General features: G+C 48.7%; 1 protein-coding gene across 4 annotated transcripts in view; it reads left to right on the forward strand.

Annotated features, from left to right (window-relative positions):
- CLIC5 (chloride intracellular channel 5) overlaps positions 1 to 15,547 on the forward strand; it is a 188,881-nt gene that overhangs the window by 144,661 nt on the left and 28,673 nt on the right. For all 4 annotated transcript variants that reach the window (XM_070418484.1, XM_070418482.1, XM_070418481.1 and 1 more), the window contains 2 exons: positions 4,683 to 4,792; positions 9,127 to 9,252. In XM_070418484.1, the coding sequence (XP_070274585.1) occupies positions 4,683 to 4,792; positions 9,127 to 9,252 (236 nt within the window). The remainder of the gene's footprint in view (positions 1 to 4,682; positions 4,793 to 9,126; positions 9,253 to 15,547) is intronic.

A 15,547-nucleotide genomic window follows, 5' to 3' on the forward strand; every position in this document is an offset into this window, starting at 1 on the left:
ATAGTCAGGCCATAAAGAGGGAGCGATGTCACCCTCCCCTCAACAGGCATCCACTCTAATAGGCACTGAGTATCAACTAAGTCTCTGACAGCTTGTTGCTGCTGAAGTCAAAGTAAATAAGACATGGCCCATGTTTTGGGGGTAGACAAGGCCATTGTATAGCAGGAAAAACTACATGAAAGACATATAATGACTTTCCCAGCATATAGCATATAGTGTAATTATATTATGCTATTATTATCACGTGATATTATCTATATACTAGAGGACTGGCACATGAAATTCATGCATGGGTACAGTCCCTAGGCCTAGCCTGTGCTCAGGACCATCTTCCCTGGCTGCCTGCAGCTGGCCCTGCCCCCTGCCGCCACCCACCCTGGTTTCCTGTTCGCCATCGGGTGATCGGAGCCTGACGACCAGGGGAAGGGACCGAGAGGTCAGCCGTTCCTGCCCGCTTGCCAACCTTGCCCCCATTACGGGTTGCCCTCTGTGTGTGGAGTGACTGGCAGGGCGGAGGCCTTGGCCTGGTGCCACCCACGTCCCCCACCACCCATCCCTGGTTCCCTGTTTGTTACTGGGCTATTGGAGCCTGCCGGCCAGGGAAAGGGACTGAGAGTTGGTCAGTGCGCTTCATAGTGACTGGTCGAGCGGTCATTCTGGTCATTCCACTGTTAGGGTCAATTTATATATTACTCTTTTATTATATAGGATATAAAAGCCTAAGTGACCCTTTGACTGTTCAACCGGAAGGCTGTCCGGTCTAATTAGCGTATTACCTTTTTATTATTATAAATAATATAGTATAACATAGTGTAACTGACAGTCAATACATTACTGTATTACTGCTGAAGTCAAAGTAAATAAGACATGGCCCATGTTTTATTTAACTTCCTAGGTTATAGGCATTACTTTGGGGTTGTAGCTGGCTTGCAATTGTGAGTATGCCCACTAGGCCCATGGCAAAGCAGAATTGTGAACTTGAGAACTTTGCCATTAGCTGTGCACCATTCTGCTTCCCACGCTCTTCTGCTTGCATGAGTTTCCTGTGCCTGCCATAACCACTGACCATAAACTGGGTGGCTTATAACAACAGAAATGTAGTCTCTCGGCATTCTGAAGCCTGGAAGTTTGAAATCAAGGTGTCAACAGGGCCATGCTTTCTCCAACCTCTCCAGGAAGAATCTTGTCTCTCTTAACTTCTGCACTTTCTGGCAATCCTTGGGGTTCCTTGGTCTGTAGAAGCATCACTCCAGTCTCTGTCTCTGTCTTCTTATAAGGAAACCAGTTATATTTAGGGCCCACCCTAACTCAGTGTGACTTCATTTTAACTTGATTTCACCTGCAAAGACCCTATTTCCAAATACGGTCACACTCACAGGTTCTGGGTGGACATGAGTTTGGAGGGGGACATTATTCAACCTACGACACTGCTTTGTTCCTGCCTCCAGCCCCTGTGCTCAGAGCCTGTTTGGACCAAAGTCCACTTGGATTTTCCCTCACCCTTTTCAGGGCCTGGAATCCCATGGAGCCCCCCCCATTCTTCTTGGTTGATGTTTTAAATGGTTGCCACAAGCTCACCCCATTAAACCCATGGATTTAACAGATGGTTCATTCAGGCCCCAGGACTGATGAATTTGTGAAGTAGGAAAAGAAAAAGCTGAACAACTCAATAGTAAAAAAAAAAAAGGGGGCCTTTGCTGGGTGGCTTAGATGATTGGAGTGTCATCCTCTGCATCAAAACGAGGTGGGATTGATTTCCAGTCAGGTCAGGGCACATACCTAGGCTTCGGGTTCAATCCCTAGTCAGGGGGAGTACAGGAGGCAACCAATAGATGTTTCTCTCTCACACTGATGTTTCTCTCTCTCAAAAAACCAATCCTATATAATAAAATCCTAATATGCAAATTGACCTAACGGTGGAATGACTGGTCACTATGATGCCCATTGACCACCAGGGGACAGACACTCAATGCAGGAGCTGCCCCCTGGTGGTCAGTGCCCTCCCACAGGGGGAGTGCTGCTCAGCCAGAAACTCTGAGGTGAGCTCATGGCTGGTGAGCGCAGCAGCAGTGGTGGGAGCCTCTCCCACCTCTGGGGTAGTGCTAAGGATGTCCAGCTGAGCCGGCCTAAGCTGTCAGTCAGGCATCCCCCAGGGGCTCCTGGATTGCGAGAGGGTGCAGGCTGGGCTGAGGGAACACTCCCCACCCTCCCACCCAGTGCAAAAATTTCGTGCACCAGGCCTCTAATAAAAATATATACTCAGGTGAGGATTAAAAAACAAAATGAAAAACCCCAAAAATAACCCTTAAAAATGGGCTAAGGACTTGAACAGACATTTCTCCAAAGAAGACAAAATGGCCAGCAGGTATATGAATGGCCCTCTCTGTGCTTCAGTTTCCACGTTTGTAAAAGGGTGATAATATCCCACTTCTCATGAATTAGCAAAAGATGTAAAGCACTTAGAACAATGCCTGGCAATATAGAAATGAGTTATTATTACTATCATTATTATGTAATTTTTGTCCAGCTAATACAAATTCTAGGATTTTACTAGTTCCTCCTTCAATTCCCTTATCACCCCCTCATCACCAGCGGTAAAACAGAGGCTAGTTTGTAAATGTGTCTTTTGTTGTTTTGTTTTTTAATTCTTCAATTGTTCCTTACATTGGAACCAACCCTGGGGAAAGTGCCTTTGTTGTGATGTCTTAAAGGACCAAGCACCAGGTACCTGCTGAGCAAGGACTCTGACATCACAAACTCAAGTTAGCTCCAAGCTATTGTTAGTGTAATAGTTGCCTGTCTGCCTGTCTGTGAGTAGCTTTATCGGTAACATTAGCTCTGCCAGCAGGCACACCAGTGCCCTCCCATCTTTCAGATTTTATATAACAGAGCCCAGGGCATTTCGACTATGCAGGGGTGGGTCTGTTTCCAGCACCAGGGAAAAGTGAGAACTGAATAGGGATGGGGTTCTTGGTGTAGTTAAGAGAGAGGTAAAATAACTGTAATTTCATAGCAATTACCTACAACCAACACCGGCAAAGGCGCCAGTATTCCATTATAAACCCGAACCTCTGCTGGGAGCGATTTGCAAGGCAGAAAAAGGCACACAATTAGGCTCTTGGTATGAAAGGCCTCACTCCTCCATACTAAGGCCACAGCAAAGCAAACTTCAGTGGGGAAATAGTGTGTTGAGCTTTGAGAATGCATTGCTTTACTCCCTTAAAAAAATATCTTAGTAAGTCCCTCTTTCAGGATGTTGATTGGATTGTTTGCAGCTTTGCTAGTAGGTCTGGGGGCCTCCCCTCTCGGGGCCTCCCTGTCAGAGGAGCCGGGTGCCTAGGCCACCAGATGAGACCACTGTGTCCAGGGGAGCCAGCAGCAAACCAGGGAGAGTGGGTGACCGCTCCCTCTACGTACCATGTCTGGGGACAATAAACCACTCCGGGGAAATAAATTCCATAGAGATCAGTTCTCCAACCTTTCTGTGTGTTTGTGTGTTTGCTGAGAATGAATTCTTATAAAATATTTGTCCCTGCAACCCACTCAGAAGTAAAGATAGACTTGCCTTTCAGACATTACAAAAGCAAAAACATAAGACATACTGTTTTGAGGAGGGTTCCTGGAAGTGGAAGTGTGATTAGCAGAGCACGCAAGCACCCAGTAATGCTACCTGCTATTGTCATATATGTTCCTGTCTATCCCCCGCCCAGCCCACAAGGCCATGATTCCTTTGAATCCCCTGTACAGTTTTCTCCAGTGCCTTGCACATAATCGATAGTCAATATGTATTTGTTCGGTGAAAGGATACTTTAAAATGAATGGTTTATTGACACTGCAAGTCCAGTACTAGTCAGAACTAAGTGTATTGATTAAAGTCTTGAGTCTGCTGACGAGTGAGATATAGGGAGATAGGGTCGAAGTCTGAGGTGTTTGTCCTCACGGCACCCTCATGGAGCAAGGACCAAAGGGTCAGAAAGGGTGAAGTACAGAGGAGCACACTGAGGTTAGGTAGAGCCAAAGAAAAGCATTTGTAATTGTTAGAACTGTCCTCGGAATGGACTGCTCTGAGAGAGAAATTCCTGGTTAGGGGGGACAGTTAAGCATAGACTCGATGATTACTTGGGGCGCAGCAGTTGGTGGCCCAATGTCATTGGTGTTAGACGATGTGATATGGAAGTTCTCTTTTCCCCTTGGAATCTAGGGATCTGTGGTTTCAGAAAGCCATGACTCTGCATAATCACCACACTGGAGACTCACACACTCTCCAGCCCTTACCCTATGCCAGGCATTGCCCCGCAGACACACTAGGAGACAAGGGTCAATACCTTCAGGGGTTAGGCTGAGGCAGGCTTCAGTCAGTTCTCTCCAGACCATTGTTTGGGAGTTACAATCCTCTATTCCAGTGGTTCTCAACCTGTGGGTCGCGACCCCTTTGGGGGTTGAACGACCCTTTCACAGGGGTCGCCTAAGACCATCGGAAAACACATATATAATTACATATTGTTTTTGTGATTAATCACTATGCTTTAATTATGTTCAATTTGTAACAATGAAATTGGGGGTCACCACAACATGAGGAACTGTATTAAAGGGTCTCGGCGTTAGGAAGGTTGAGAACCACTGCTCTATTCCTTCTTGCTAATACACATGCACAACTCAGGACTCTGCTCTCTTTTTCCTAGGCTGGGATCGATGGGGAAAGCATCGGCAACTGCCCCTTCTCTCAGCGCCTCTTTATGATCCTCTGGCTGAAAGGAGTCGTGTTCAATGTCACCACTGTGGATCTGAAAAGGTAAAAGGTGCTATGTTAATGAGGAACGTGTTTAGCTGCAGGAACAGAGAACCTTCCATGAGGGAGGGAAAAGCCTTCCCATAGCTCCCGGCAGCCTCCTCGGCCAGTTCCCTAGTGACAAGAGGCTGCAAATGCCAGTGTCTCGCGTGGGACTGAGCGCTTTGATGCCCAGATTAGGAGAGTCCAATTAGCAAGGAAGCAGGAGGGAATGGGCGTAGCGTACCCAGTTGAGAATGCCTGGCACAGAGATGGGCACAGCATCTTAAATCCAGGAGTCAGCCATTCCCATAGTTCTAGAGCCCCCATCCTGGGGGACCTAGCAGGGCTTCAGGGGCCAGAGTCTGAGTCTCCAGGGAGTTGGGATCCAGCCCATTTCCCCTGCTCCATCCCATCCTTAGGGTTCCTTAGAGTGAGAGCTCTGGGTGATACACGCAGGATGGAACGTTACTAGTGTTCCTTTTTAAATGCCTCATAAAAATACCAGGCATTGTTTGCTATAAGGAGACACATTATTTTATTTTTTTTTTCAATTATAGTTTATTCACTGTTATTTTGTATTAACCCACACTCTTCAATCTTGTTTTCTATTTCCTCTCCACCACCTGTCCTTTAAGTGTGGCATCGCTGGGAGCTCACCCACTGAATGCTTTATCATATGCCTCGACTTTCTTCCCTGTGAGCTTAGCATCTTCGCTCAGTCCCCTTTATGCAGATTAGCCTATACCCAGAACCTGCTATCTTCTAGTTATGTCACCTGCATTTTCAATGATCACTTCAAACTCTTTATGTAGAGAATGATATCTTTCCGTTTCCTTTGAGTTGGGCTCCCCTCCTGAATTTCTTTGTTCTCCCGTTTTCTAGGCTGAAGCATTTCCAGCTCCCTGCTCTTGCCACCTTCATTGTCCATCAGTGACCAGGCCAGGGCACTCTCCCACTGGGCCATCTCTTACCTCCAAGCTCTCGTTCATTCTCACAGCCCACGCCTGGTTCAGGTCCCACTGCTGCCAGCTGCATTGTTTGCTCTTCAAACTGGCCTTCCTCCTTCTAGAATCTAGATCCTTCCAGGTCTCGGTCTCTCTCTCTCTCTCTCTTTCTCCCCTTATATTATATTAAGGTTATTCTCTCTAAAATGATGCTCTAATCACATGGCTCCCCCTGCCCAGCACCCCTCTGATACCTCCCAGTGCCTGCGGAATAACTCCTCTGCAGCCTTCCTTTGCCTTTGTCTTTTCCTTGGTTCTTCCCAACATTCTCTCCCCGCTTCTCTCTGAACTTCCAGCCAGCTGTATGTTGGATGGCCTCCTGCTGCCCTGTTCTCTCCAGCCCCCAGCACCTGGCAGATGCTCCCAGAGGCTGTCCCCACCTTCCTGAAAGGACAGATTGTCCCAGTGCCCCTGCAGCTTGGCCCTCCCCTGGGAAGCCACCCCTCCCACCCCTCCGCTCTCAGACACGTCTGTCACTCAACCTCCTCCAAACTCCCCAGCACCTCTTGTCCCTGATGCCTGGTGTCATCATTTGGTATTTCACCCACTGTGGTATCTACAGTCTTGGCACTTTACAACTAATGAGTCCTTTTCCATAAAAATATCACACAACAGATGACCTTGTAAAGGCCTGTCTTCTTCATTTTATACAAGAAAACTGAGATGGACACATTTAAATCACTTTCCCAAGGTGCCATCTTGAACTGGCGGGGCTGCTTCCAGACCCGCTCTCCTTGGTTCAGATGCCATTGTCTTCGCAGCACACCAGCTATGAAGTTTGTTTTGTCCTCCACATGAGACCTTAAGTCCCTCAGGAAGAGGCTGGGGTCATGCTTTGTTTTCTTGTATCAGTCATAGCAGCTGATTTACTTAGACCCCAGCTAATATCTGTCAAATAAACGAACATGCATCTGCTGTGAAGTTACTATCTGTGACAACTGAAGAGGGTAGCTTCCTTCAGTGGAGAAGAGGAGGTCTCTGGTTACCACCCATAAACATGGACTTGTGTTACCTGGAGCTCATAATGGCAGAGGGAGCCACCCAGCATTCCTCACGTGCTTGTGCTGTTCCTTCATATCTTTTATCACATTGGACCCTGGCAACACCCTGTGCTGGAGGACAGCAAGTATCACAACTCCTGTTTTACAGATAAGCAAGCTTTCTCACTGCCAAAAGATAAGAAGGAAGGAAGGAAGGAAGGAAGGAAGGAAGGAAGGAAGGAAGGGAGGAAAGAAGGGAGGGAGAAAAGAAGGAAGGAAGGGAGAAAAGAAGGAAGGAAGGGAAGCAAGGAGGGAGGGAGAGAGGGAGAAAGATGTATATATACTAGTGGCCCAGTGCACATATTCATGCATGGGGTTGTGTGTCCCTCAGCCCATCCCGCACCCTCTCCAATCTGGGACCCTCTCAGGGGATGTCTGACTGCCGGTTTAGGCCCAATCCAGCCTGCTTGCCCCCAACTGATCTCCCCCCCCCCACACACTGGCCTGCTCACCCCCAACTGCCCCCACCTGCTGGCCTGCTCACTTGCTACTGCCCTCCCCTCCTGGCCTGATCACCCCTAACCACCTCTGCCTTGGCCCTGCCACCATGGCTTTGTCTGGAAGGTCTTCTGGTCTAATTAGCATATTACCCTTTTATTAGTATAGATAATAAATAGTTAAGGAACTTTTTAATGTATGATATAATACACTACAAGAAGTTTAGCAATTTCCAAAACTGATTTCTTTTCCTGGCACCAGCACTTACTGGCTGAGTGACCTTGGACAAGTTACCTTACTGTTATGAGCCTCGGTTTCCTCATCTGCAGGACGTGGTGCCTTGCTGAGGGTCACTGTGAGGAGTTAGTGAGCAGCCGTGTGAAGCATCTGCATGTGGTGCTGGGCCTGCTCAGAGCAAGAGCTCTCATGTGTTGGCTGTTCTTAGCGTCACCCCTGCCTCAGGGAGCTGCAGATCAGTCAGGGCAAGAGGCTGGTACACAGTCAGTAACCCGTGAGTTCGACCTGGCAATATGTATGTAAATGCTAAGTATCTAATTTCAACCATAAATGCTGAAGAGGACCAGAGAGAGGACCACAGCTGACCAGCACCCACTGGCAACGTCCGGCGGAGCCTCAGCAGCCGTGGGCAGTACTTCCCAGGGTGCCCGACCCCGGAGGCCACTGTTCTCTCCAGTCACAGGAACAAAAGCAAAAAAGCAAAACAAAACAAAAACAAAAACCCTCTGTATCTTTAAGCTACAGAGGTAATTGCTAAAAAAGAAAACCAGTATGGATTTCCCCTCCCAGCTGAGAACCCAAGCATTGCAGCTCTAAAAACACACACACACAAACAGGAGGAGGAGGTAAAGAATGTTCTTACATTGTCTGAAATGAGGGACGCGTACAAAGCAAACAAAGGGACTGAGTAAATTAGATTTTAAAAGTACTTTCAGTCTCAGTTGTCTAAGGAGCTCCAAGTGCCGGGTGCAGCTGGGCAGAGTGTGCTTGGGGGGGCGATATGGGAGCAGCACCGTAATTGAAATTCCTCTCTTCCCCTCCCAGACTGATTAGGCCAGGAATTTGCAGCATTACAGATTCCTCTTCTCCCGCTGTTTACTTTTCTTCAGTTTCCCCATCTGCTGGTTTCCGCTCAGGACTCCCACAAGTGTGGCACCTGAGAGAGCATTGGGGCGAACCTGGGGTCCCAGCCTGCTCCCGGAAGGCTCCATCGCGATTCCTCTGCTTCCTCCTCTCTTCTCAGGGCAGCCCCCTCCCTCGCCTCCCTCCATCTGCCAGCCCTCTCCCCCTGCCTTGGCTCCATCCCTCGTCCCTCTCTTGCATCCCCACAGCTGGTGGGAGCCCAGAAGCCCCGGTGGGCAGGAACAGGGCCCCCGTCAGACACAAGGTCACTCGCCTTCCTGTTGAATATACCCTTAGCCACGCAGGGGACACTTCTTAGTGTAAAGGTGCGAGGGTTGCATTCATTCATGTATGAAGTTGGGAATTCTGGGCCGGGCATTTTTGTTAAGCTAAGCGCTGAAGGAACCTTTGAAAGCAAAGTCCATCCTCTGCCCTGGGTAGTGAACGCTTGGCACTAACTACATAGTCACCTGCCATTACTCTCTGTCTTTAATAGTACTCAGCTCCTTCCTCTTAGCTTGCTCCTCTCTCAGGGACTTCCCGTGTCACCCCACCCCCCTCAGAACCTCTCCAGCAACCCTCCCCCCCCCCCCCCCCCCACCCTACACCATGAGTCTGTTTTGCTGACAGGCATGTTGGACAGCACGGGAGTGTAATGTATGACACACCCCAGGTTGCCCTGAACATGAGGTGCCCTGATGTCAGCCACCCCTGAATCTTGCTCTCTCCACAGAAAGCCAGCCGACCTGCACAACCTCGCCCCTGGCACCCATCCGCCCTTCCTGACCTTCAACGGGGACGTGAAGACGGACGTCAATAAGATCGAGGAGTTCCTGGAGGAGACTCTGACCCCTGAAAAGTAATGGGCTGTTTGTCTCCACAGCTAACGGCAGGGAGGGGCCCTGTGGGAACTGAAAATATCTCAGTGTTAACGTTGAGGGGGCAGATTTCCAAAGGGGCCTCCTTCATTCAGAGCATAGGACCCTCTTTTCAAAGAGAGAGTCCAGGGCACCCCTCCTCACCCCCAAAGAGCTGCCAGTCTCAAAACTGCTCCATAAAGTCCAACTCCAAGAGTGGGCGCCCCTGTGAAGTGGGCAGACCACTCCCCCTAAGAATGGTTTCAGGAGCACTGGGGAGGTCAGCACCCCTCCATCCCCCTAAAGAAGTCCTCTCTCCAGTTCACTTTGCCTGGAAGACCCCCATGTGAAGGCAACATCTCCCTCATTTCAGGAGAGCTGAAAGGCTAATGAAATGAAAATAAGCCAGGAGAGAGGCAACCCACAACTCAAAGCCACACGAAGGCATAAATAAGGGTTGTAAATCGGATCAGGTCTGGTCTGAGGTTATAATTAAACATGAGAAAACGGACTGAGAGCAGCATCTCTTCTGAGAAAGGGCACAGGGAGGGGAGATCAGGGGCTGTAGTTTCCTGTCAGGTACGTGAGCTGCTCCCCATGGAAAAGAGGAGTAAAGGGCAGATGGGGCCTAAAAGTAGCTGGAACTGGACCTGTTTGTTATATTGAATTATAATTAGGGAATAAGACAATCACCAAAGTTCTTTTTTTTAATAGAAAAACAATATTATGTATAGAGCTCGGACTTTATCCTGTAGGGTACATGAAAAGTTCTAAGTGAATGTGCTGGAGAGTCGGTTTTCAGGCTTACTTTCTGGGTTGTGGGCAGGGCAATGAGGAGGGCAGAGATTGGAAGAGTTGGAGGTGGAGAAATCAAGAGGGAGAGCCCTGGCTGCTGTGGCTCAGTTGGTTGGAGCATCGTCCCATACACCAAAAGGTCAAGGGTTCAATCCCCTGTCAGGGCACATGCCCAGATTGCCCAGTCAGGGTGCATGCAGGGAGGCAACCAACTGATGTTTCTTTCTCTCTCTCAAATCAATTTTTTAAAAAAAACCCTTGGGTGAGGATTTAAAAAAAAAAAAGAAATCAACTGGGAGGAGTCAATTGGTGACATCCTGTTGGTGAGGATCCAGTCACATGACCCCCAACCAAACTGACAGTGAGAAGCTGGGAAATGCAGAGTAACACATGGATACTTATTGAGCATGAGTGGTCTCTGCTACAGGTCAATTACTTAAAACCTGTCCTTTAAAAAATGTTTTTATTGATTTTAGAGAGAGAGAGAGAGAGAGAGGGAGAAACATCAATTGGCTGCCTCTTGCATGCCCTCTACTAGGGATTGAGCCTGGGAATTGAACCAGCAACTTCTCAGTGCATGGGACTGCGCTCAACCAACTGAGCCACACTGGCCAGGGCTTAAAATCTTTCTAATATTTAGTTCCCACATCTATAGAATGATGACCATAATGTTGATTTCAAGGGACTATTGTAGAAGATAGTGCTACTTATCCTAGTGACTGACAGTGTAAGAGCTCATTGAGAAAAAGAAGTCAATGCCTCTTTTGTGACCGTAAGGACAACGGGTGAGCTTAGATCTTAAAACCACAGATCCCAGTGGGTGTCTTTTAATGAATAAGCCAGATTCCGTCAACCTCCAAGGCTCATTTGCTTAAGTAGCAGAGACAGGACAAGGCAAGCAGCTCACAATCAAGGGTCGGAAGAGTCGGAAGCCATTAGCCTGCTTCTCGGGGAAGGTTTGGTGAGACGAGGAAGCAGAGATAATGGAGAAGGGACAGAGGGCAAGTCCACTCACTTTTCAGCTCATTAGAAAAAGGAAGGTTAACACTCAAGCTGCCCGGGGAGTCCCTGAAATCAGCAAAGGTCACTCCACAAGGACAGGAAGACTGACTCTCTTTTTCTCCAGGGGAGCCCCAACATCAGGGTCAAGGCCTGGCTGCTGGTAGGCGCGTACTGCATGTTGATTTACTTGCACTGGGGCCCTTTTTCAGTGGCGTGGCGGTCAATGAAAAGTCAGTTGGGACTCTAGGCCAGTGAGAGTCCTTCCGTCTACAATTATATATGTATTTTTGCTACTATTTACAAAAGAAAGATTTTTTGAGGGTGCGGTGGGGAGGGGGGGCAACTGTTTTACTTCCCAGAATGAAGCTGAAGTGCATGTCTAAGATGAGTACATTTGAAATAAGATATCTTAAAAAAAAATGGAGAAAAATGTTCACTAGTTAGAGCAGAGGTCCACAAACTCTTCTGTAGAGCCAGATAGGGAGTATGCTTGGCTTTTTGGGCCATTATAGTCTCGGTCACAGCCCCACTCTTATAAAGCGAAAGCAGCCGTAGACAGTATGTGAATGAATGGACGTGGCCGTGTTCCAATAAACATTTTATCCACGAACACTGACATTTGAAGTTCATGTTATTTTCACACATCACAAGATAATATCCCTCTTTTGATTTTTTTTTAATCGTGTCAACAGATGGGCTGGATTTGGCCTTCTGGCTGTAGACTGCTAACCTCTGAGTTAGAGAAACTCGCCGTTGCCTTGACTGTCACCAGACATCACAACCTTATTTCAAAGATGTTTCTATGAGTGGAACACTATTCTCTAGCCTTTTGGAGAAAGAGGATGGGCTCTGTAGCCCACCTATTGCCTATTTAAAATATAGTGTGAATATGGAACTAAAATAAACATACTTAATATCGTGCACACAGTAACCTCCTCAAGTCTAGCTACTGAAATCTGTGAGATTCATATTTGAAGGCACACTCCCCATAAGGACAAACTTCACGTGGGGCATATTGCTCTACAGTAAGGTCTCAATGAGTCCTAGTGCTTAGAGAACAAACAGCTCTACTGAGGTCTCCCTGACCACGTGGACCTTGTCCTCCCTCTTGGATCGGGTACCACCCACCCATGTTTGTCTCAGACTGATCATGGAGAAATGATCAGTTACTGGAAGTGTGAACAAATGATGGCATTAAAAAAACACACACCTAACAAACCCAAACCTAAATAAAAACCATTTCCTAGGCCCCTTTCTCTTTCCATTATTACCTTATCAAGCAAAAACAAAGCATTAGGTGTCTATTAATAACTTAAGGCAATCAATTCTAAGAGCATGCCAGAATCTCCGGGAGAAGGCGAAAATAGGAAAGGGTTATTCTAAATTCCCCGGTCTTGGTACATTACCTAGCATCTTGCAGTAAAGCTTGCTTTGTGCCCCTAATCAGAGCAGAGAATTTGATAAATTCCCAGTAACACTTGGAAAGGTGTGTGCAGAACAGGCGCAGAGCGCCCCCTCCTGGTGGATGGAGAGAGTTCATCCATGGTGTTCAGCCAAGGCTCAGGAAGGATTTGAGGGCTTTGAGGGTAAAACAGCAGAGTCTATCTGAAATTAAAAAGCTACCTATCACGGCCCAAGAGTGGACAGTCCTAGCTAATGCGCCAGTGGAGAATCAGAAAAATGAAAGAACAACAAATAATTTTTAAAAGCATTTTGGTTCAAATTATTTTAAACATTAAATAAAAAAACTGTTTTGCTTTTCAAATATAAAGCAACCAAACAGCTCACAGTTGGCAGTTATTCACCCAGAGATCACAAAGGTTCACAGACTTGATGATAAAGATAATCATGCACTGTCTTATATCTCCTCTCACCCTGGCCTGACCAAACACACAGAATGCATGTGGAATCTATAATAATAAAAGTGTAATATGCTAATTAGACCAGACAACCTTCCAGACGACCTTCTGGATGAAGCCAGGGCTGTGAGGGCGTGCATCGGGCCTCTAATATATATATATATATATATATATATATCTTAATATATATATATTAGAGGCCCAGTGCACAAAAATTTGTGCACTTGGGGGGGAGGGGGAGTCCCTCAGCCCGTCCTGTGCCCTCTTGCAGTCTGAGACCCCTCAGGAGATAATGACCTGCTGGCTTAGGCCTGCTCCCGGGTGGCAGAGGGCAGGCCCAATCCCTAGGTGCAGCCCCTGGTCGGGCTCAGAGCAGGGCTGATTGGGGAGTTGGGGTGCTGCCCCCTGTCATGCACAGAGCAGGGCGGATCGGGAGGTTGCAATGCCACCCCTAGTCACGCTCAGGGTAGGGACAATTGGGGGGTTGGGGCACCGCCCCCTGTCACACTCAAGGCAGGGTCGATAGGGAAGTTGCGGCGCCACCCCCTGTCATGCACAGAGCAGAGCCCATCAGGGGGGTTGGGGCTCCGTACCCTGTCACACACAGAGCAGGGCCGATCAGGGGTTGAGGAGCTCTCCCCTGTCATGTACAGAGCAGGGCCCTGTCACACACAGAGCAGGGCCGATCAGGGGTTTGGGGCGCTGCCCCCTGTCATGCACAGAGCAGGGCCCATCAGGGGGGTTGGGGCTCTGTACCCTGTCACACACAGAGCAGGGTCGATCAGGGGGTTGAGGAGCTTCCCCCTGTCACACACAGAGCAGGGCCCATCAGGGGGTTGGGAGCTCCCCCCTGTCACTCACAGTGTAGGGCCGATAGGGGAGTTGGGGCACTAACCCCTGTCACACACAGAGCAGGGTAGATCAGGGGGTTGGGGCACCGCCACTGTCACACTCAGGGTAGGGCCGATGGGGAGGTTATGGCTCTACCCCGTCACACACAGAGCAGGGCCCGTGGGGGGTGGGGGGGAGTTGGGGTGCCGTACCTTGTCACACACAGAGCAGGGCTGATTAGGAGGTTGGGGCGCTGCACCCTGTCACCCACAGAGCAGGGCCGATCAGGGGGTTGGGGAGCTCCCCCCTATCAGGCACAGAGCAGGGCTGATCAGGGGGTTGGGGCGCCTTCCCCTGTCATGAACAGAGCAGGGCGGATAGGGAGGTTGTGGCCCCGCCCCCTGTCACACACAGAGCTGCAGGGCAATCAGGGGGTTTGGGTGCTGCCCCCTGTCACGCTGATCCCAGTGCCGGGAGGCCTCGTGGCTCCGCTGATCCCGGTGCTGGGAGGCATATTACCCTTTTATTATATAGAATAGAGGCCTGGTGCACAGGTGGGGGCCGGCTGGTTTACCCTGAAGAGTGTCCTGGATCAGGGTGGGGGTCCCCACTGGGGTGCCTGGCCAGTCTTACTGAGGGGCTGAGGGCCGTTTTCAGGCTGGTGGGTGACTGAAGCTCCAAACCGCTCCTTTTTTCTTTTTTTTCTTTTTATTCTGGGCCAGCTTTAGCTCTGAGGTCTCGGCTGCTGAAAGCAGGTTTCTGGCCTTTGTTTACCTTCTGTATTTGATACAATGTTGCGGTCTGGCTCCCTGAAGCCTGGCTGACTAACGCAGGTTTCTGGGGTTTTGATTAGCCTCTATATTTGCAACATAGTTGCTTAGAGTTGCAGCTGAGAGGCCGGCAAGTCAGGCGGGGAACATTGGAGTCCGCAGTCACTGGAGCAAGCAAGCCTCCCTGTTTGCTTCAGTGCATGGCTGCTGGCCGCCATCTTGGCTGGCAGTTAATTTGCATATCGCCCTCATTAGCCAATGGGAAGGGTAGCGGATGTATGGCTAATTACCATGTTTCTCTTTTATTAGATAGGATATATATATTAAAATTGTTCATTTTAATTGTGTGAATGGGGTTAAACCCATGGATTCCCACAGAGGCAAGTTCGTCTCATTCTGTCTCAAGGACTATTATCTCAATGGTAAACAGTCCTAGCCCCAGTGCACCTTTCATATTCTTCTGGCTTCAAAAGGAAAGAATGTACAAGGGAGAGGGGTTGGATCCTTGCAAATCTGTATTTATGCTTAGAAATGACACAATTGAAAACACTCACCCCAGCCAGTTTGGCTCAATGGGTAGAGAGTCGGCCTTCGGACTGAAGGGTCCCAGGTTTGTTTCTGGTCAAGGGCACATGCCTGGGTTGCGGGCTCCATCCCCAGTAGGGGGTGTGCAGAAGGCAGCTGATCAATGATTCTCTCTCATCACTGATGTTTCTATCTCTCTCTCTTCCTCTCTGAAATCAATAAAAATATATATATTAAAAAAGAAAAAAGAAAGAAAACACTGCTGCTGCTGCTGGAGCCCAGTGCTGAGCTCCCGGCACACAGATAAGGAGTGTGCAGAGGATGTTTCAGAGGAGGACCGTGGTCCCCTTCCTTTCAGGAAGTGGTTTTGAGGCCTCAGTGGCAAGGCGCCTAGCATCTCCTTGCTCCCAGAATTCGCTCCAGGATATAATGAGGGGCCTGGCAGTGGGTAGCGATTTTAATGTGTGTTGGGGACCTCGCCTGATACAGAGCCATGTTTGAGCAGAGTTTTGATT

Source organism: Myotis yumanensis, unplaced genomic scaffold (genome assembly GCF_028538775.1).
Source record: "Myotis yumanensis isolate MYYU_CA2020_CCGP unplaced genomic scaffold, mMyoYum1.0.hap1 SCAF_6, whole genome shotgun sequence".
In the NCBI taxonomy this organism is placed as follows: domain Eukaryota; kingdom Metazoa; phylum Chordata; class Mammalia; order Chiroptera; family Vespertilionidae; genus Myotis; species Myotis yumanensis.